The following is a 23882-nucleotide window of genomic DNA, read 5'->3' on the forward strand; positions in this document are numbered from 1 at the left end:
CAGTCTGCTGAAGGCCCCCGGTCAGGGCACATGTGAGGGAGCAATCAATGAACAACTAAGGTGTTGCATCCTGCAATGAAAAACTAATGATTGATGCTTCTCATCTCTCTCCATTCCTGTCTATCTTTCTGTCCCTGTCTATCCCTTTCTCTGACTCATTCTCTGTCTCTGAAAAAAAATAAAAATTAAAAATAAAGAAAAAAAACCTTTAGATACCACCGAGTTCTCAAAATTACCACTTCATCTATATATTGATGCTTTAAAGAGATGTACTTCAAATAGAATGTCTTAAACTCTTCTTTTCCCCCACAGCGCTTTTTGGCAAAGGAGGGCCACTGAAACTAAACAGAAGCGAATACTAGGTGGCCTAAAGCAGGCAGTCTCTTTATCTGTAAAATGAGGTTGGTAAACCATATGAACTCTAAGGAGGCCTCCAAAGCTTATGGTCCATGGTCCCAAATTTAAGGTAGGGCTGTCAAGAAGACATGCATTGGGCCATCTTATTAAGAAATGCTGTTTGTGGGTTTTTAGGAGGGAGTTTTTAGAGGCATTCAAAACAAAAAACAACCACTGTTTCTAGCTCTGTAAATATCATTAAAAGTCAGTGACATTTTTGACTTGGCATGTTCTTTTTCTTTCCTCTGCTTTTTTTTTTTAACTATCTCACTGTGCTTTGACAAATTTATAAACACTTTCAGACACCATCTTTGGAGACTTTTGTAATTAAGCCATTACATTTCTGATATGTTTAATATTGCAAGCTTGTCTTTTTTTCTTCTTTCAACTATACAGACACACCCCTCACCATGTAGCTATTCCTCTGGATTCTCTCTACCCAACCATGAAGCACGTCGCTGTTCTGACAGCCATTTCAAAAAGAAGTAAGGCAGGCAGAGGTTAGTTTATAGGAGATTACAATGTTATAAAAAGTAGTTAATAGGATGGGGGAGCACATTATGATGCTCAAGAAGAGGACAGGTTTGTCTCATTCATTTTTAATTCTTAGCACTAAAGAGATAAGAAAGGACAATATCAAAAGGGAATTTAAGGATTTCCTCAAAGCAATGACTGTTCTTTGCAAAGTCCTTTTGTACATAATTGATCTAAATAAAATATTTACTTAGATCTTTCAAATGTCTGTGTTCTGGAGAATTGCACTTTGGGGCTATTTCTGGTTCAGGAGACATCCTCATGAGAGTTCCCATCCCATCAAGTTTGATAAGAGCAGACTTAAAAACCAGTAGGTTGCCCAAGTATAACTCCTTCCCTCATGGGGATCACCAATTAAAATTCAGGCATCTTAAAGAATGTAATATATACATAAGAGGAATAGTTCATTACATCTCTTAGAGTAAGATTATGAACTTCTCTACTGACAACAGTATTCCTCTTTAAATTAAGTCACCTGTGATTTCTAGTGATCAGGATGGAGAGAAGAGTGAAATTCCATATATCATCCTACCAAGTTTAAGCTGATGCTTCATTAGTCAGGAAAATTGGAAATTGATCCACTTACAAGTTTGTTTGTTTTTTCCTGTCATTTTTATAACCCAGTAGTACATCTATAGTTAGGCTCTGTCATTCTCAAGCACAGGGCTAAATTAATTGGGCCATACAACTCTGGCTTAATTAACACTTCATTTAATTTTTTTTCTCTGAAGTCTTTGAAATTCAACTGGCCTGTGTTGAGTTTAGTGAACACAAACAGTTGTTTACATCCACTACATAAGAACCCTTCAAGTACTTCAAGACTGTTAAAGCCTGACTCATGTACCCTTGGAATTCATGTGGCGAAGCCCTAATCCCCTGAATCACAGAATATGACTGTATTAGGAGATAAGGCCTTTAAAGGGATAATTAAATCAAAATGACTCCTTTATGGTAGATGCTAGTCCAGTCTAACTGGTGTCCTTATAAGAAGTAATTTGGACACACAAAAAGACACAAGGGACATGCATACATCAAGAAAAGATCAGTGGTAGAGCATCGGCTTGGTAGGTGGATGTCCGTGTTCGATTCCTAGTCAGGGCACACAGGAGAAGTGCCCATCTGTTTCTCTACCTCACCCCCATCTTTCTTCTCTCTCTCTCTCTTTCTCTCTCTCTCTTCTCCTCCTGCAGCCAGGGCTCCATTGGAGTGAGTTAGCTCCAGGCACTGAGGATGCCTTTATGGACTCCACTTCAGGTGCTAAGAAGAGCTCGGTTGCTGAGCAATGGAACAATGCCCCAGATGGGCAGAGCATCATCCCCTAGTGGGCTTGCTGGGTTGATCCTAGTCAGGGTGCATGTGGGAGTCTCTCTCTGCCTTCTCCTCCTTTTAGAAAAAGAAAAGAAAAGAAAAGAAAAGAAAAGAAAGAAAGAAAGAAAGAAAGAAAGAAAGAAAGAAAGAAAGAAAGAAAGAAAAAAAGAGAGAAAGAAAGAAAGGAAGAGAGAGAGAGAAAGAAAAAAGATCATGTGAAACTCAGAGGGAAGGCAGCTATCTGCAAGACAAAGACACAGGCCTTGGAAGAAATAAACCCTGCTGACACCTTGACCTTGGACTTCTAGTTTCCAGAACTGTGAGAAAATAAATTTCTCTTATTTAAACCACCAGTCTGTGTTATTTTATTGTGGCAGCCATAGAAAACTCTAACTAGTTTTAAATTAAATATTGTTAAAATTATACACTGTTGATTTATTCATAAACCTTTGATATTAAGCAGATATGGTAGGATTTTGCTACTAATTGCAAAAAGAAAATGTCTAAGAATGAGCACTTTTCTGTTTTCATTTTAACAAAGTACTATGTTAATGTCAAAATTGTGCTCATTTTAATTATTAATTTGGTTTAAGGAGTACATTTTGTCTTTTTCTGGATTTGTTGCAAATTGTAATATTCTGCACAATTCTGGTAGATAGCTTAGTTACAAAATACACTCTACTTATTCACATTTTGCTTTATTTAAATTATAAGGTAATAATAAAATTGATTTTAGTATGAAATATATATTTTTTCAAATAATTCTGTTATGTTCACAGATAACTTTAGTAAAAGGAACTGTTTAAGCTTTAATATCATTAAATAAAATTTCTTAAACTATAAATTGTGTGATAATAACATTTTCTTTACTTTGTGGTCCCTATAGTTTTTTAAAATATTAAATGCAGTACTATTAAAATTTAGTGTTAGATTTCTAATTTAGTTTTTAAAATTACCATGTAGAAAACAAACTGAATAAAATGAATCCCTTTCTATATTAATCATCAAATATCATAATCTTCTGTTATTGAAATATGCTAATGTTTTATTTAATTTGGTAAAGTATTGTAAGATCACAATAACTTTACTATGCCCACTTCTAAAACTTTAAAAACAAATTTAAGTCTCAAAAGATAAGCTTATATTATTTATAAAAATATCTATTTTAGGAATGGCCTGAGAAATATTTTTAAATAAACAAAACAACAAACAAAAATATTTCATGAAGGCCCTGGCTGGTTGGCTCAGCGGTAGAGCGTCGGCCTGGCGTGCGGGGGACCTGGGTTCGATTCCCAGCCAGGGCACATAGGAGAAGTGCCCATTTGCTTCTCCACCCTCCCCCTCCTTCCTCTCTGTCTCTCTCTTCCCCTCCCGCAGCCAAGGCTCCATTGGAGCAAAGATGGCCCAGGCGCTGGGGATGGCTCCTTCGCCTCTGCCCCATGTGCTGGAGTGGCTCTGGTTGCAGCAGAGCGAAGTCCCGGAGGGGCAGAGCATCGCCCCCTGGTGGGCAGGGCGTCGCCCCTGGTAGGCGTGCCAGGTGGATCCCAGTCGGGCGCATGCGGGAGTCTGTCTGACTGTCTCTCCCCGTTTTCAGCTTCAGAAAAAAAAAAAAAGAATATTTCATGAGATTATCATTAGTTTGGGGGGACTTGATAAGTAATCGTGTCAACCAGAACATCAAAACAGTTACTTTGGTAATTTATTTGAAATATTTCTCATCTACTCAAAACTGGAAGTGTGTCTTACTCTGTACTTTTTCTTATGGTACTGATCACATGGGAATGATGCCCACTCCATGCCCAGCTTCCACAGGGCTACCTCTGCGCAGCTGCCCTACAGTGGGGCTGAGCGGCCACCTTGAGAGCAACCAGGGACAGTGGAGAGCCTAGGAAATGGAGGACTGCACCAATGTGTGCTAACACAGAAGATCTGAGCTCTGCATGAAGGTAATCCTCTCAAGGTCTCTTATATAGCCTGAGAAATTAGACAGCACTTCACTCCTTCCACCTGCAAAGTCAGTCTTCAATATATTTGAGCCTACTTTTTATTTGGAAAAATGCTTGGTAGAAGGGAGTGGAAAAGCTTCATACGTATTTGCCCTTAGCTTCTGCTCCTTTGTGATGTTCCTGGGGCCAGCATCCTCAGGCAGGGTACTATGTGTTTAATATTTCAATCAAGAAAGAGACAAACATGAAGAAAAAAGGTATATGCTGTAATAACTTGGTATGTATAGGAGTTTATGCCAGAAGAAGTCTATATAATATATATTTTCCCCCACATTTTTCTGATTTTAGCTGGCAAGGTGGCGTGCTAAAAAGAACTCTGACCCACCCCTCCCCAATAAAAGAACTCTGACCCAGAAAAGTATGGGTAGGGTCCGAGGCCTGTCATTAATGATATGTACAATGTAAAATTATTTGGCTAGTCTTTGAAACAAAAAAATTCAAGGTTGCTACATTTTTTGATGACTAGCTAAGGGATCACAACATAGTATACTATCAAAAATAGGTTTTTCCCCCAAAACTTTACATTGTCACAATAATGTTGGTGAAAATATTAGTGCAAGTTGGTGAAAATATTATGCACTAGATGGCATATTTCTTATCAAATAATAAAGAAATCTTATTTTAATAGCTTCAAGAAATTTTTCAGTTTGAAATTTGGAAAATCTTGATTTTCTAAATATTTAAACTACAAGACTATTAAGATTTATGGAAAGAAATAATCAAGCCTATTAGATTTTATTGGAATTAGGAAACTCAAATTCAAATCTCAGTAATGCACTCAAGAGCATATTACTGACTCTTTCCAAGTCATAACATATCTATAAAATAGGGATACCTTATGAGATTATTTTTTTAATAAGATGTAATATGTATAAAGCAACTGGGAACAGTTTATTGTAGGTACTTAGTGTTAACTATATGATGGCTCTCTTGTTCTTATAGATAACACAGAATCAGAGACCCACAGACATAAAAAATATTTTACTCCATTTCCCAACCAAGGGTTTTTCAGCCTAGATAGATTCATCTTGTGAGCGCTCCAGAATTAGAAGAGAGTTGAAAAGATATCATAACTCATTAAGAGTTGAAGTAAATTATTTCATAAGACTACTCTTGTTCATGTTATTTCCTTTTTAAAGAAAATGAAAATGTAAAGAGAAAACATCCCATTTTATGGGCAAATACTACAGACTTCCTAGTTTTGATTTGTTTTCATTTGGCTATACATAGAAATACTGTAATTGCATTTAATCATTACATTTACAGTAATTTTTCAAGTTAATGGCTTTATGTATATTTAAGATAAACAAATAATGGCAAAATTAAAATTATAAAGTTGAAATGATAAATATAGTAAAATCAGAAACACCTGTTATCCTAGGTTTCTTATTGCAAGGGCAAAATATTGATAACATAATACTTAGAAAAATATAAAACAGAAATTCAGGTTTTCAAAAACATATCTATATGTCTAGAAACAAAAAAAACCCCTAAAATTAGAAGAATAAGATTCCAAAATGTAAAAAAAATATCAGATCAAACCTGAGAGAAGAGCATTGAACTCTACTACTCTTCATTCGTATAGAATTCTATTCCTTCTACAGTTAACTTTGGGGAGCCAATGAAAAATTGAGGAGCAGGAAGAGATATAATAAAAGCAATTTTAGGAAGATAAACATTTTAGCTCTATACCAAATGGACTAAAATAATGGAGACTGAAGAGAAGTATAAATGGTTTATAGCTGACTATAGGAAAGGAGCCCAATTGTAATAAAGGCCTTAAATCACCAGAATAATGACAGTACAGATAGAAAATGATGGAACCTGGAAGTATTTGAAGGAAAAATTCATGGAAACCAGTGCCTATTATTGGACCCAGGTATGATATTGGTGGGATAACAAGAAAGATTTTGATATATGGGATAATAAGATGAATTACATTATTAATAACACTAGTTAGGGACTTAAGAGGATGAAACTGTTTGGGGACTTCTAATTTGTTTAGAGTTAGAAATTAGTTACAATCAGAAATACACATTATTTTTTTGGTACAAATGAAACTCAGTTATGCTCATCCCTACCTATTCACCTAGAATTTATTAAAATTTAACAGGCCATATGGTAGTTCTATTCTTAATTTTTTGAGGAATCACCATATTTTCTTCCCTAATGGTTGTACTAATTTACATTCCCACAAACAGTGAATGAGGGTTCCTTTTTCTCCACAGCCTCTCCAACACTTGTTATTACCTGTCTTGTTAATAATAGCTAATCTAACAGGTGTGAGATGGCATCTCATTGTAGTTTTGATTTGCATTTCTCTAATAGCTAGTGAAGATGAACGCTTTTTCATATATCTGTTGGCCATTTGTATTTCTTCTTGGGAGAAGTGTCTGTTCATGTCCTCTTCCCATTTTTTTATTGGATTGTTTGCTTGTTTGTTGCTGAGCTTTGTGAGTTCTTTATATATTTTGCATATTAGCCCCTTAACTGAGCTGTTTGAAAATAAATATCATCGTCCATTTAGTTGGCTGTCTGTTTGTTTGTTGACAGTTTCTTATGACCCCTCTACTGGGTATATACCCCCAAAACTTGAAAACATGGGTACGTAAAGACGCATGCAACCCGTGTTCATTGCAGCATTGTTCACGGTGGCCAATACATGGAAACAGCTGAAATGCCCTTCAATAGAGGATTGGATAAAGAAGATGTGGTACATATATACTATGGAATACTACTCAGCCATAATTGATGACATAGTATCATTTACAACAACATGGATGGACCTTGATAATATTATACTGAGTGAAAAAGTCAATCAGAAAAAGCTAAGAACTGTATGAATCCATACATAGGTGGGACACAAAATTGAGACTCACGGACATAGATAAAAGTGCAGTGGTTACCAGGGGGAGGGGAAGGGAGAAAAGAGAAGAAAGTGGGAGGAGGGGGTGGTGCTTAAAGAGAAAATATAGGGTGACAAAGGATGATTTGACTTTGGGTGATGGGTATACAACAATCGACTGTCCAAATGATGTGGAAATGTTTTCCCTAAATCTATGCACTCTGGTTGATCAATGTCACTCTGTTAAATTTAACTGTCTAAATAAAAAAATAAGAAATAAAATTAAAAAAAAGAAAATGCCTTTAAAATGAGAATAAAATAAAATAAGTAAAATTTAACAGGCACCTCCACCCCCCAACAGCAGTAACCTGAGCTTTGTCCAGGTGGCCACTGCTAATTTTACCTTATCATCACATACTCAGAAATTGTGCTCAACTTCTCTTGAATGCCCAGGTCAATTTGAACTCAAAACCGGCATGATGTTCTTAAGTCTAAGGGCATCTTAAAGCTCCTGTCATAGTATAGCTAGAGCTCAACTGATTCTGGAACAAAGTACTTCTCATCCTCCTTCCTTAATTACTCTCTTTGCTTTAGTCACTAGGATTGTTAAATAAATATGAAAAATAAATATCCTGTCATAAAGAGCAAGGCTATTTATTTTTGTTCTATTTTGGCATTTATAATCACCTTTGTCCTTGGATTCATTCTCTCCTGTCTGGAATGGATTTACCGTCACCAATAAGTATATGCTCGTTTGTCTCATCCAGGCCAGGCTCGGACTTCACTCCTTCCAAGCACTAACATATCTCTTTTCTTTACTTCATAACTCTTCCAGTTCTTGTATTTATACATTCAGATGAAGTGATAAAATATCCCCTAATTTTTATGAGCAGTATATTTTGAGCTCTGTAATCTATTTCCCAAAACACACATTCTTCACTGGCTTTTCTTCCCAAGTTATACCTCAAACTCTTGGGGACAAAGACAGTGTCTTTTGCTTCCCTGTGTTTCCAATCAGGTTAAGCACACCACAGGACAACCATGAAGTGAGTGGGTTTTACTGAATGCTCAATGATGAATTAAAGTAATAGTTGAGGCTTTTGGACTCCATTTAGGGGTTAAGGTAAAAGGTAAATCTTAACATGTGAAAGAAATGGATAGGTCTAAGATCTAGGTTAGCATTTTAAAAATTATCTATTTTCTGACTCCATTTCTAGAGGCTTATTTCTATTCAGTGTTTTCTAATTCAGAATGAAATAAATATTTGAGTAAAATATCTTTAGTCAGAAAGTTTGAAAACCTATTTTGAATCAAAATAAACATAATTTAAGATACAGGCAGAATTGCATAATACTTCAAGGCACTGGAGTGAGTTTTGATATGTGTAACTGGCAAATATCCTATCTCTCTATGACTGGCTACTTATCTATCAAAAGAAGATACTATAGGCCACCTTATAAGAATTAATGTTTAATGAAAAAATGTATTAAAATAATTACCACAGTTCCCAGTCTACAGTGTCCAGTACAGAGTGCCTCTGAAACTCACTATTGCTGATACCATACTGTATAAAATAGGAATTTAAATAGGCTCAGAGAATAGCTGAGATTTCATGTGAGTTCTGTTTTATCTTTACCCAATCTTAGCGCAATACCAACTTCTTTACTGAATCAGTCCAATGAATTTAACCTTCTATTTCAACTCAACTTCCATAAAGTGCAGGCCTCATCTAATTGCCCCCAAGCTCTGTTTCCTACCACGATTGTGACCATCCTGCCTCTCTTTTCAGCAAAGCAATCCTTTGTTTTTACAACAATTTCATTGTGTTTGTTTCTTCTTTAACTAGAAAGTATACTCTCATCTAACTCTACCAAACTGACCAATAAAAATAATAAATAAGAGAACTGATGACTCTACATGGACTTTTAAAATGCTCCAACAAAGGTGACCCTGAAAAATTATTATGGCATATTCTCAATTAATTAACATTATTTAGAAAAATGAAACTAAATGTTCCTCTATGCTGTCCAGTTTTATATCTCATAAATCCAGCTAATATAGTTCATTGGGAATGCATATGGTAATATCTAGCCACATTTAAATTAGGTCTAATCTCTTTCAGATTGTCAACAGACATTTTAAATATCCAGGTCATCAGTATAAATAAAATGGTGAATAATATTTAACATGAAGAAATTTAGTCTCAAATTTCCAGGTTGGGGTTTGTGAGAACATCAGCTGCTTTTAATCCAGTCAAATCATAAAATTAAAAACAAACAGATTATAAATGTTTAAGATAAAAGTCTTTGAGAACTATTCAACCCATGAGGCTAAATTTGGCACAAAATATTCATTATCATAGTTTAAATTTTTATATATGGCCTATTTAAAGGCTTCATACATCAAAAGGTTTTCACTTTTATTATGTCATTCTGTTTTAAGTAAGACTAAATTACTAGAATAGGTCACACCTCTAAATAGTTACAGAAATTGTTTATATTCCTTAAGAATAACCATACTTTCCTAATAATCATATGAACATCTTACTATATAATTTACTTACAATTACACCTAACTTACCAGATCAACAAAAACAACAAAAAAAATTGTTTAAAATTACTTTTTTCTGTAATAATCTTATAATATATAGAAGTTGGTAGAAGGTTATTTTTAGATAAAACTAACAACTTTTTAAATGTAAAAGATAGTAATGAGAGTTCTACATATCCTTTACCCATCTCCTCCACTCTTACCATCTTCAATAACTAGTGGACAATCATCAAAATCAAGAAATGAACACTGTTACTACACTATTTTTTTTTTTTACAGAGACAGAGAGTCAGAGAGAAGGATAGACAGGGACAGACAGACAGACAGGAACGGAGAGATGAGAAGCATCAATCATTAGTTTTTCGTTGTGCGTTGCAACACCTTAGTTGTTCGTTGATTGCTTTCTCATATGTGCCTTGACCGCGGGCCTTCAGCAGACTGAGTAACCCCTTGCTTGAGCCAGCAACCTTGGGCTCAAGCTGGTGAGCTTTTGCTCAAACTAGATGAGCTTGCTCTCAAGCTGGCATCCTCGGGGTCTCGAACCTGGGACTTCCGCATCCTAGTCCAACTCTCTATCTACTGAGCCACCGCCTAGTCAGGCTGTTACTACACTATTAACTACAGTACAGACCTTATCTCAGGGGTCCCCAAACTTTTTACACAGAGGGCCAGTTCACTGTCCCTCAGACCGTTGGAGAGCCAGACTATAAAAAAAACTATGAACAAATCCCTATGCACACTGCACATATCTTATTTTAAAGTAAAAAAAACAAAACAGGAACAAATACAATATTTAAAATAAAGAACAAGTAAATTTAAATCAACAAACTGACCATTATTTCAATGGGAACTATTCTATTCTCACTGACCACCAATGAAAGAGGTGCCCCTTCTGGAAGTGCGGCGGGGGCCGGATAAATGGCCTCAGGGGGCCGCATGTGGCCTGCGGGCCGTAGTTTGGGGACCCCTGCCTTATCTGGTTCCATTACTTTTAACTAATATCCCTTTTCTAATCCAGGATGCAATCTACATTACCAAATTAAATTTTCCATGATTAGGCTGAGGTCATACATTTTTGTGGAAAATACCAAGAATATGAGAGAAATGAAATGTTTTCTCAGTGCATCATATCAGCAGGTGCACCAAGTTAATATTTCTTATTACTGGTGATGTTTAACTTGATCATTTAGTTAAGGTAGTCTGCTGAGTTTCTCTGAAGAAAGTTTATATTTTTGCCTTGGTAGTGATACTTTTAGACTACATAACTTACTAGTTTCTACTCAAACTTCTACCTACTAATTTTAGCACATCTAGTATCTTCAGAAATTGTTACTTTGAAGTTCTCATGCTGAATATCTATCTACTTCTATCAACCTTCTACATTTGCTAACTTGAATTCTTCTGTATAAAATAACTGCCTGTACTCCTCCATTTATCCATCATCCACATATCTATTCAATTACTTATTAATATCAGTCTGTACTCATCAACAGTTATTTTACTGTTTGGGTTATAATCCATTCTCTATTTTGTTGCTGAAATTGCTATAGTTTTGGTCAGTAGAAGCTCTTTCAGATCAGTTCTTGTGCCCTTATGTCATGTCTTTATATCAGGGTCCATAAACTATATGTTATAGGTCAAATGTATCCCTCTACTATTTTTGGAAATAAAGATTTATAGGAACATAGTCACACCTAAGCATTTACTTATTATCTATTGCTGCTTTTGAGCTATAATGGCAGAGTTGAATAATTTGACAGAGATCATGTGGCCCACAAAGCTGAAAATATTTATTATCTTGCCTTTTATAGCAAAAGTTTGTCAACACTTATCCTAGATCATTTGTTTTAAATTTGAACTTTGGATGATGCACAAAAGGTATTTGCTTGTCACACTGAGAGAGTCCATAATACAGAAACTTGAAAATATATATATATATATATATATATATATATATATATATATATATGTTTGTCTATATTCTCGTAAATTAGTTAGTTATAACATTTTTTAATAGTAATGATTTCTTTTTTTGTGTAAAGAAACAAATGGATTATCAGTATTCTCCTGAAAGAAGTTAAGTACATATATAAAAAAAACTATAAATATTAAGAAAGTAATTGAAAAAAGGTGAAAAATTATATAGCAAGGAGAGAGAAAGAAAATATGTCCTCCTCCATGAATTCTAAAGTTGTCTCTATAAAGGCAAAGGGTTTATTAAATTGTTCTCATAATAATAAAAAGTAATAATTTCCAAAGATGTCAAATTATTAGTCATTTTTGTCTTGAAGATTTTGGACACTGTTATTACACCATCAGACTTCACAATGTTCAGATGATTTACTAGTAGATCGATTCAAATGAGACCTTTAAACCATACATTTTGGTTTTAAGGATATTTATTATACAATACACCAATGCTAGAATTATATCAAGCATAGTATCAGTGCTCAAAGTACATTTATTGGAAGGATAATGGCAATTTTATCATTATGTTTGAGAGAACAATTGTCCTGAATTGGAAGTAAAAGAGTTGAACTTTCTCCATTACAGAAAAAATTTTACCTGAGCTAGCAGAGGATGTTTCTAGACAGCTATATCAGTAGTTAGAAGATTATTATTAGGAAGTAAAAAACAGTGCAGCTATATTCTATTGGAAGCACACCTCACATGGGTAGAAGGAGGTTTCTCCTTATATGTTTATTAAATAGACGTATTTTTCTCTAAAATCTCAATATTTTCACAATCAGAGGTTCTGAATCCTCAGTAAATGGGCCATAGGAATATTAAGGCACAGCTCCTAAAAATCATACACATGAGTTTAGGTTTACATGCAAATTTTTGTGTATAATTTTAAAAAATAAGATATCCTACTTGAGCAGATTCATATAAAGGCAGAGATTCAGAGGAGATTATGAAAAATTTATCTAATCAATGTCTAAAATTGAAAACAGGCACATAATTTTTGTACTTCGTGAAAGGCCTCAATATCAGTGTGTGAAATTTTAACATTTTTGCTATTCGGTTACCTTTTGAACACACTGTCATTAATTACTAGAAGTAAAGTGTCAACACCTTCTTCTTCCTGAGCCAACAAGATAAGAATAGTAGGTAGACAATGAACAAGAGAAAATAGTATGGAAATTAGGAGACCAGCTCATAGTTGGCATTCAAATGCTGACATTAAAACCTAAGAGGGTTCTTGTCTCACAGGAGAATTTTTAAATTGCTTAAGTATACAGAAATATGCTAGTTGTTATTTGTATTGTTACAAAATATATAAACTTTCCTGGGCAATTTAATAAAAAGCTCCTGAGAAAATAAAGAGTTGGAGTGTTTGCAAAAGTAGTAAGGGAAAGTCTCCTCATTGAGTTGCGAACATGACTTATCTTCCACTGAACTCAGAAAATTATAAACTATATGATACAAGATATATGCTTTTGATAGCAATCAAAACTATAAAAGAATTGTTACAAAACCATAAACCTATCAAAATCAAACAAACCCTTGCAAACGCCATGTGAAGTTTTCTGAAAGACTAACATTCTTAAAAATGTAATTTCTCTGATTTTTAATCTTTAGCTTTTTCTTAAAACCCTTTCCTGCCTCATTTATTAAATACTAAATTTGACTTTTGTAGTGGCAACTAATTTTTGTAACTGACACGATCAATTTATTATTTGTAAAGAGTAAGGAGATTCATTAACTTAATTTTCAATATCATTGAAGAAAATTCCTTGAAGTCAATTACTCGACCAATATTTTTGACTGTCCTTACCCATAATTATGACAGTGCTATACTCTGTAAAAAAAAAATATTTTTAAGAGTAGCATCAATGTATCTCTTTATTATGATAAGAATTTAAGTCACAAGCAAATTGTGTTAAATAATAATAGAAAACCAAAAGATAAAGGGAGAGGATCTTCTGGAAATCATAAAAATGGACATTATTTGTTTATTGCAGGAAATATGATATACTTAGAATAATATTTTGAACATAGGGAATCAATATTTCTTAATTTGTTGGTTTCTAGGTGGTAGAATTTTGAGAATCTGTCATAGTAAAAAATGGCAAATGAAGAATGGTAAAAAAAAAGCACATTTTCTTTAAATTTCAGTCTCAGAGAAAAACGTAGAGCTTGTGCATAGATTGTACTTTTGAAACAAAACAAATTTAATATTTGCTAAATTTCTCAAATATTCTTATTTGATTCTTTTGATCGGTTTTTGTATTAAGTTCAGCTTTGAATACAAAGGGAACCCATAGGTTACCCTCCTACTTTTAGGGCTTTAGGTTTCTGATGGAGGTATGGAGTCACCCCCTTCTGTGGACTCAGTTGCAAATTAGAATAGCTTAATTGAGAAGCAAAAATTAGTAAGAGAAATAGGGAGAGAAGAGTTTTCACTTCCATGTCTCTCTAAAATCAAAATGATATCCCAATAGTAGATACCCAACACATATTTTAAGAAACTATTTTTTAAAATCATTTATGTGGTCAGCAATAAGTTTTTAATAATACCACTATTTTAGGATAAAGAATATGTATGTCATAAAAATGGACAGAAATTGCCTACTAGGGTTGAATTGAGCTTTCAGAATTATCTATCTTAAACACAATGATTAATTTGACCCTGTAAGAACTGAGCCCAAATGCTATAGGGTAGAATACTGATGGGAAGTGGTATTTTAGCCTCCAGTACAAGAGAACTCTATGGAAGTCACTGATAGGTCTAATTGACAGGATTCCTGGGATGGAACATTAAAAACATTCCCGTTAATACATAATAAAAATAAAACAAAAAAGGTAACTTACTTTTAATCTATAAGACTTTGATTTAAGGAGTGGACCCTTTAGCCTTATTGATATAATCTCCTTTCCTTTTGTTGTACTGTGAAGAATGATCTTTTGGTAAATATTTGTATTAATCTATATTTTCCAGCCTGTGCAGTCAAAATGATAACAAAGCCCAGCAAACTATCAGAGGAACTTTCTCTCTCTCTCTCCTGCTCTCTCTTTTTAGAAAATTAAAAATCCTACATTGGTTGCCTTAAGTAATAGAAGAACTCTTTGATATTAAAAAATAAAAAAACAGGTCATGTAAAATATATAAGACTGAGGGATAAGTCTGAGAATATCATTTCTTTCTTTCTACTTGGATACAATTTCTCTGAAGTTAAGTATTTTGGGTAGATGTATTTAATATACTATGCAATAAAAAGTTCATAATACCTCATTATTAAGAAAAGCCCAAAAGTCCTAGAAAAATGAAACACCATGAAAGAAGATAATTAATAACAGAATTGTCAAATTTTTGCTGCTACTTCTACATAGCATAGTTATAGTATATGAGGTTTCAGATTTCTCACAGTACGTAGCTTTTGTTGAAAAATTTGAATTAGTAAACATTTAACTACATCAAATGGAAACCAAACATTTATATATTCAACCATGCATGTAAGTATATTTTGGTTAAAAACTACCAGCACAATGTTTTAACATAGAATTTGAATGAGGAAGCTGGATTTTTTTTTGTGTGTGTGTGTATTTTTCTGAAGTGAGAGATGGGGAGGAAGAGAGACATACTCCCACATGCACCCTACTGGGATCCACCCAGCATGCCCACCAGGGGGTGATGCTCTGCCCATCTGGGGTGTTGCTATCTTGCAACTAGAGCCATTCCAGTGCCCGAGGTGGAGTCCATGGATCCATCCTCAGTACCTGGCCACCTTTGCTCCAGTGGAGCCTTGGCTGCGGGAGGAGAAGAGAGAGACAGAGAGGAAGGAGACGGGGAAGGGTGGAGAAGCAGATGGGTGTTTCTCCTGTGTACCCTGGCCAGGAATCAAACCGGGAACATTCATGTGCCAGGTGGATTCTCTAGCGGAGTTAACTGGCCAAGGCTGAGGAAACTGGATTTATTCAACATGTATCCTACTACATGCCAAGTACCAATTATTATATCTTCTGCTGGGCTCCACCAAAAATTGGCAATTTGTTTTTTAAAAAATGGTTCAAGCCTGACCGGTGGTGGCGCAGTGGATAAAGCGTCGACCTGGAAATGCTGAGGTCGCCGGTTCGAAACCCTGGGCTTGCCTGGTCAAGGCACATATGGGAGTTGATGCTTCCAGCTCCTCCCCCCTGTCTCTCTCTCCTCTCTCTGTCTCTCTCTCTCTCCCTCTCTCTCCCCTCTCTAAAATGAATAAATAAAATAAAATAAAAAATTAAAAGGAAAAAAAATGCTTAAAAAAATGGTTCAAATTTTCAGCATAGTTTATCAATTTCTACAAGAGAGTTAGATTTCCACTGTCATCCCTTTGTAGTAGGGAAATGAGATTTGGTCAAACATTTCCCGTATCTATAAATTTAACCAAGACATGGAATAAGTCTTCTATTTAGATGCAGTTTCCCACCTAAGTAATTTTTAAGGATTTTAGTACATGAATCTTCTAATGACCCACTAATCTTCTGGCTACTAAAGTCAACTAAATTTTATGTGATGTCACTGAGAAATAAATATACACGAATAAATATGTAACTGAAAATAGTACCAAGCTGAAGGTTGAGTGCTGTGGGAATAGTAAAATAGTAATGATTCATAATGGTTGACCTAATTTACAAAGAAAAATTTTAACATGAGGTAAAAAAAAAATAATCAATGCCTACTGAGAAGTAGTATTGATTCAAAATATTAATAATAACAAAATAACTATGGTATTTTTTAAAATTCTTTTTATTTCATGTGTTATTATTTTTAACATTCCTTAGATAAATTTGTGTGCATATCTGTCTATATGAGTCAGCAGTGATAGACTGTGATATGGACTAAAATATGCAGCTATAACTAGTTATGTTAATCATAACAATTAGTTATGAAAACAATACTTTGCTATGTTTTAGATTACATATAATGATCTCTCTTCATTTTGATTTTTGTCTCCAAGAGAGCATAAAGTAAGGTGCATAGACACAGAACACAGGAGTCCCCAACCAGCATAGTGATCTTGATCAAATCAATTAGCCTTTCCAAGATTCTGTTTTATTTTTTGAAAAATGAAGGAGCTGGAATAGATCTTGAAATTCCTTCCCTTTTCAAAATACTATGAAATTACAATTACATTATATATATATATAGTAAAATTAGGTTAAAAAATAAAAACACCAAAATTATCAAACCAATTGACACACTTCATACCAAATAGGAAACTCTAAATAATGGAAGGACTCAAATAGACAGTCAATACATTTATTAACTGGAATTAAAAATAAATCAATTAATCTAAACTAAGTATATAAAATTTAAATGGCAAACATCAATATCACTCTTCTCAGAACTGACACATTTTGCCAACCTTTCAAAATGAAAATAAAGTCAAGATTTAGAGATAATACTCCTAAGATCTTAGAGACAAGTCAAATAATCATACAAAAAGTATATACAGTATCTCTGTAGAGCCTCTTCTTGGGCTATTCCTCTGTTTCTTTAAAATTTTTACATCTCTAATAGGATTCACTTTGTTATACTACTCCAAACCACCATTTTCTCTTTTCTTTAAACTCTAATAGTAGTAAAAACTCTGTACTACTAATTTTGAAGTCAACACAATTTATTTATCCTGATGCATATGCTGAATTCCTGTCTCCCAGACTAAACTTTTAGCAAGCAGAAACCATATCTTTGACCTCTCTATTCATTCCTACTACAGATATTCCTATTTCATTGATACTGAGAGCAGTCTAGTGACACATTATAGCATTAGAACATTGAATAATCGGTGGTTTAAAAAAGAGAGCTAGACACTAAAAAGTGGGAATGTCTCCCCTTTTATTTAATGTGTTCACCAGGTCTTATAACATATCCTACATTCATCCTCTTTATTTTTTCACAGCTTATTTAAATCTTTATCTTAGCCTGACCAGGTAGTGGCTCAGTGGATAAAGTGTCAAACTGGGATGCAGAGGACACAGGTTCAAAATCCCAAGGTCGCCAGCTTAAGTGCGGGCTCATTCGGCTTGAGCATGGGCTCACCAGCTTGAGCGCAGCATCGTTGGCTTGAGTGTGAGATCATAAACATAATCCCATGGTTGCTGGCTTGAGCCCAAAGGTCACTAGCTTGAAGCCCCAGGTTTGCTGGCTTGAACTCAAGGTCACTGGCTTGAGCAAGTGGTGACTTGCTCTGCTGTAGCCCCTAGGGTCAAGGTACATATAAGAAAGCAATCAATGAATCACTAAGGTGCCACAATAAAGAATATATGCTTCTCATCTCTTTCCCTTCCTGTCTGTCTGTCCCTCTCTCTGTCTTTATCTCTGTCTCTGTCACACACACACACACACACACACACACACACACACACAATATCTTTATTTTATAACACCTGGACTGTATAATAGCTTTCTAAATATTTTTTGTCTCTAACTCATTTTGCAAAATTCATTAAAATGAATGTATGCCTCCCTCCAAGTAAAATTCAAGTCTTTCATAATCCAATCAAGTTTCTAGACCACTCACTCCATAACGGCCTCTTCTTCCTCACAACATACAGTAAGTCCCCAAGTTACAAACATCCAACTTGTGTACAACTTGTACTTGTGAATGGAGCGCCATAAGCAATACTAGTAATCAACTGCAGTCAGACATCAGTGAAAATGAGTTTCTTGACTCCCATGGCAAAGAGCTAACCAACAAAGACCTTACGGAACTGGAGCAGCAGATATTAGAACTTAGGGAAGAAAACAGGGACTCAGAAACTCCAAACCGAGAAAGCTTTCTACAAAAGCATTAGCTGATATTTTTCATCTTATTGAAGCAGAAATGGCAAAATTAGAGGAGTAAGATCTTGACACAGAGAGGTTCACCAAAGTTTACTATACAGTTACTGAAGGCCTAAGATGCGACAGGGCCATTTATGATGTGAAAAAGAAAAGCTCTGTACAAACCTCCCTTCTTCAAGAAACTAACTCCAGCAGCAGACTCAAACTCTTAACTCTCTAATACCAGTCTCATCCTCTCCAACAAGTACATCATCTTCTTCATCACCCAAGATTGTTTAAGGTTGTATATGAAAATGTTTAAGTATTTATATGTTAAGATAGACATCTGTCTAAATTGCATTTAATAGGTAAGTGTACCTGTTCCAACTTACATACAAATTCAACTTAAGAACAAACCTACAGAACCTATCTTGTTCATAGCTCAAGAACTGGCTAGATTTTCCTCTTCTTTTTTTTTTTTTTGTATGTCTTATTCAAAAATTAGCCAAATATGATAACTTATATTTTTTTACATATTATATGTTGAATCTTGAACAATTTTTACTTATCTCTTTAACCAGATGGTAAACATAAGCCTAGCATGTTCCTTTAATATAGAACACATCCTTTAAATATTTGTTGATTTGATGTGTTAACTTAACAAGAATAAAATAAATATTTGACCTTGTATATAATATAAAGAGCATATTTTGGCACACTGTGGGAGAAAAATAACCTCAACGGTTTATTTCCAAGGGTAACTGATTTCTATGGAGCATTCTTTAGTCTGAGCAAGTAAGATGCAGTTAGGTTTTGCGCATTAACATTATGAGAAAAGGAAGTCTATTTTTGTTGGGAAAGAAAATTTTGCTATATGACTACAATTAGGGACAAATCAGAGATTTAGGATATATTATATTCTAGAGCTTTAACTGATGAGCATCAAGAAATGGCTTTCTCAACTTTAAATCATTTGCAAAATTATTATTTCTATACTTTGCTCCATGCACAGAAAATAACAGAAACTGGGTTTGCTATTCAGAAAACTCAATATTTATTCTTAAGTGTAAATTGTTAAGTTAGAGGGATATTTTATACACTTCAAAAGAGCACATAGTCTACCTCTACTAATTAGTTTCTCTATGAAGCTTTCCAGACAATTACAGGGTAATACCGCTGGTCAATGCTTTAGGTGCTTTTTATTAAAGGTACAGTTCCGCTACCAGATGAATAGCTTCATATAAAAGCACTTACCACAAAGCCCTATAATGGAAGGTTAAGTGCTACACTTAATTAGTAATTTCAACCCTTATTACCTATATTTTGCAGTGCAGGCAGTTTAAAAGGAACCAAAAATAGTCTATTGGTTCCCGCTTCTCTGATTATAGAATTTGGTGGTGAAGGCATGGGTCCAACTGTTTTTGTAATGAATAATCACAAAAGACTTTTTAAATAAAAATAGTCATCCCACAAACCAATAGAAACGAGTTATACTAGACATTTCCATTGAATTCATATCTAAAATCACTCTGTTCTAAAAACTTTAATCTAGATAACACATACTTTTAAATTTATATTCAGCCTTCGTGGGGTTATTGCAGATAAAGCTCTAAGAGAAAAAGGTATTTGAAATTTTCATGGCTTATTTCCTACCTCAGCATCATGCTAAAATGCACACAGAGCAGATGATTAATAAAATATTTGATGACAATGATGACGACTCGGTGAGTTTTCTACATATCAATCATTGACTTTTTATATTATATATTCACATTCCTCATAGGTGCTCTAATTTTCTGGAGGGCAGACTGTGTCTTACTCTTGCTTGTATCCTTCAGAGTAACTGCAACTTTGTTCACTCTTGATTTGTTAATATCATCGAAAACTCTTTTTGGTGAAAGGGAGGTCAGAATCTTGACTAAATATAAAAGTTTGCATCTAAAATATCTATTTGAAGGGATTTGTTCCTTATTATTATGATATTACCAGCTTTTGATTTTTAAATATATTTTATATTGTTTTTTATACTGAGCACTCATTTAATTAGAAAATGTGTTAAAGAAACATTAGTCTACAAAAAATATGCAAATATCTGTTGACTTAATTCATATTGCCTGATCTTAATGACTAATATTCAAATTGGACATTAGTATGCCACAAAAAGACAGGGATAACTTTTTTGAATTATACCTAGTATACATTATCTGGTATATGTATAGTAAAATTTAATCACATAAGCTATATATAAAATATAGTAAAATAGTGAGGTATGAAAATTCAAAAAAAAAATTTAACCACATGCATAAACACATTAGAAAACTAGGTTGTACTTATCTGCACTTGGAAAATGCAAACCATAATTCCCTTTTAGGGATGTATTATGAATATTACTACTATAATAAAGCCCTAGTATTGACACTTTTAACTTAACTTAATTTAGACTTTCCCAAACTAACTGAGGTGGGACTTCCTCTTCCACTCTTCATCATTAACATTCTCTAGAACAGCATTCTTAAAGACACCGGTTTGGAAAGTGTGGAAAGAGTAAAAAAGTTACCAATTTAAGGTAAGTTTAAAGCGTTTAATGGTGAAACTAAGCTAGGCTTCAAGAGGCAACTTCCACTCTGTAATCATAATGAAACTTATCATTTTATATGTTCAGGTCCACTATTCCCAGATAACAATGTTCCAGGGGCAGGACCCAGACCTCATCCTGCTTTATCTCTGTCCAGTGCCACGGGCTTCCTCTCAGTAAAGAGGTACTGATTAAGCCATATTTTAGGAAATTCACCAATTTACTTCTTTGTGATACCACTGAGGCTTTAGTTATTATACAAATATATATTTCTACTAGGATGTCAGTAAATACAATAAGGGATTATCAGGGGCTACATAACACTATATACAGATTTAAGTGACTTTTCTTCCAGATCATCCATTCCTTCATCTTCTTGTAGATGGCAACAGAAAATATACACTCATAACTATCATAGAAAATTGGGATGATTTTTTGAGTGCCTACTATTTATTGAGTGCCTACTATTTGTCAGTACTATACCCAGCAGTTATTATCAATGTGCTTGCTTCTAAATGTTGTCATAGAGCAGGATCTTTTTTATTACATTTAATTATTACATTTAATTAGGCAAATATTTGAAGAGCACCAAGTTTATTAAACAGGTTTGAATTGAGACTTGGGCGTGTAAAATTTTATAAATCAGCGACAGTACAAAAGGGGATCACAAACATTTGATTCCATAATTGTGAATCAGTGCTAAAGGACAACTGAGCTTTATTTAGTAAGTTAGTTATTTCCTCAAATTATTTCTTCCAGGAAACAAATACTTGTAATAGAAGAGTTTATTAATACATTTTGGTAATCACTGTTATTGTGCAAAATAAAAGAAAAATCTTTCTATACTCTCTATGTTGTGCTCTAAATCCTCTCTTGTACAAAAAGCAGTTGTATCTAAAAAGGAGCAGAGATAAATGAGACATGTTTTAGTCATCTCTTTTGTACTAAAATGTAGAGAGGATAATCATTGCAGTAAAATACTCTTAGACTCTTAATTTGTATTTTACTCTAAATAACACATTATTTTAATTGAGAAAATATGCAAACACAAGGCATACAGGTTTAAATTTTTAATCTACTGCTTTTGTTTCAACAACACAGGGCTCACAAAGTTCATCATTTTTATTTTCCCTATTATAGCTTCACATTCATTTCATGGACTTGAAATGAATAATCCTAGTGTCAGAATTGTCATAAAACCTCATGGTTATTTGACTGTGAAAACAAACTTCATTTATTTTCATGTTCTTATAAGTGTTGATTTACACTACTATAAATAGTTCTTTTAGTATTTCTCTATTTGTCCCATGGTCCTTTTGCAGCTGTTATGAGTTCCAGCTATATACCACCATCAAAGTAATCATCTGGTTCTATTTTCTTTCAGGGAAAAGTGTTATAATATTCCCTCCTTTAACTGTACATTTTAAATCCGTTACTTTTGACAAAGCCTTTCCCTTGTTCAAATGCAAGGATCCAATAAAAAGAGCTTTGACATGTTGTGCCTTTTATGTGTGCATTTTTTTCTGGATTCACTGATGTCCTGAGTTTTGCAAACGATAACGTGTGCCTTCAAGTTCCTCTGTAAAAGGCCATTTGTACACTGCATCAAGAACAGTTTAGGACAGCAGTACATTCACATTCTAAAGTTCAATAAATACTTGATGGTTTCTCAGAAAACCACAATTTGGTGAAACGAACGCGCAAAACAGTGCTTTGTCTTCCACTGTGTTTTTCATAAAATCTCCCCCGGATACACATTCACTGGCTTACCTGCAGGGTAGCGCTCAATCACTGGCCAGCTGTCCACCTGTAACGTGGCATTGCCACCACTCCTTGTGAAACGGACTACATGGTATTTCCCATCGTTAATGATTGCATTGGACTCTTCGATGGCGATGTCATCCGTCCCAACATTAAATTTAACTCCAATTTTTCCTTGGTGCTGGAAGGGAGGAGGGAAAAACAAGTTGTATGAAGTTGCACTGATTAGTCAGCATTTTAGCAAGAATCACATGCAGGCTATTGATCAAGAATATGTGTCAGGCAAAGAGCTGCTTTCCCATGATTTCACTTCTGAAAAACTCATGAGGTAGAAGAGAGCTTTATGACATTTGGGTAAATATGAAGCATCTCTTTCATGGATAACTGATATTCCAAAAGACACAATTCAAGAGAATTTAGCTGCCTTCTCCTCAGAGGTCACTGCAGACTGGGTGTACATCTGCCTGTGTGAAAGGACATGCTCCATGCCCCGTAACGCAGCTCCTTCTGCCCACTGTTTACATTTTACAAGAAACAGGGGGCTTGACATTCTCCCTTAAACAACCAGTGAAATCAGAGCAATGAAGTGTGTTTAGAAATCACTGACAAATGTTCGCAATATAGAAAATCATTTAAAGGTTGTGGGCACACAGGCATTTAATGAGTGCAGTTTCTTTGTTATTATTCACACACACACACACACACACACACACACACACAGCATCCAGTGGTAAGAGCCTGACATTTATTCAATTTCTTTATTTTATAGATGATGAAACTAAGACACAGAATGGTACAATGACTTGTTCAAGGTCACATAACTTAATGAATAGGTACTAGAATTAGAATTTAGTTTTCTTATTGTTAGTTCTGTATAAACTAAGATATGCCTATCTCAAGGTAACCTCCTCTCCGAATTGTTTAAAGCAGTACACAAATCATTCTAAGCACAAAGTTTATTGTTGTTAATTAACCTCAGAATTGCAGAATACAAAGTGGCAAAGAGAAGCCTGTGACTGTGTCCTCTGCTTCTGAGAAACATGTTTTAACAGGAGGACTGCCAACGGTATCACCAGCTCAAATGATTTTTAAAGCATGTAGATTTGCCCTTAACCAGTAGTGCTGCTGGCCCTTGTCCACATACATAACCTCATGCTG

The 23882-nt window shown here is 34.5% G+C and overlaps 1 protein-coding gene across 22 annotated transcripts in view; it reads right to left on the reverse strand.

The window, feature by feature from the left end:
- Positions 1-23882, reverse strand: part of NRXN1 (neurexin 1) — a 1279091-nt gene that overhangs the window by 172467 nt on the left and 1082742 nt on the right. For all 22 annotated transcript variants that reach the window (XM_066267113.1, XM_066267112.1, XM_066267110.1 and 19 more), the window contains one exon: positions 22734-22905. In XM_066267113.1, coding sequence (XP_066123210.1) covers positions 22734-22905 — 172 coding nt within the window. The remainder of the gene's footprint in view (positions 1-22733; positions 22906-23882) is intronic.

This window comes from Saccopteryx bilineata, chromosome 3 (assembly GCF_036850765.1).
Source record: "Saccopteryx bilineata isolate mSacBil1 chromosome 3, mSacBil1_pri_phased_curated, whole genome shotgun sequence".
In the NCBI taxonomy this organism is placed as follows: domain Eukaryota; kingdom Metazoa; phylum Chordata; class Mammalia; order Chiroptera; family Emballonuridae; genus Saccopteryx; species Saccopteryx bilineata.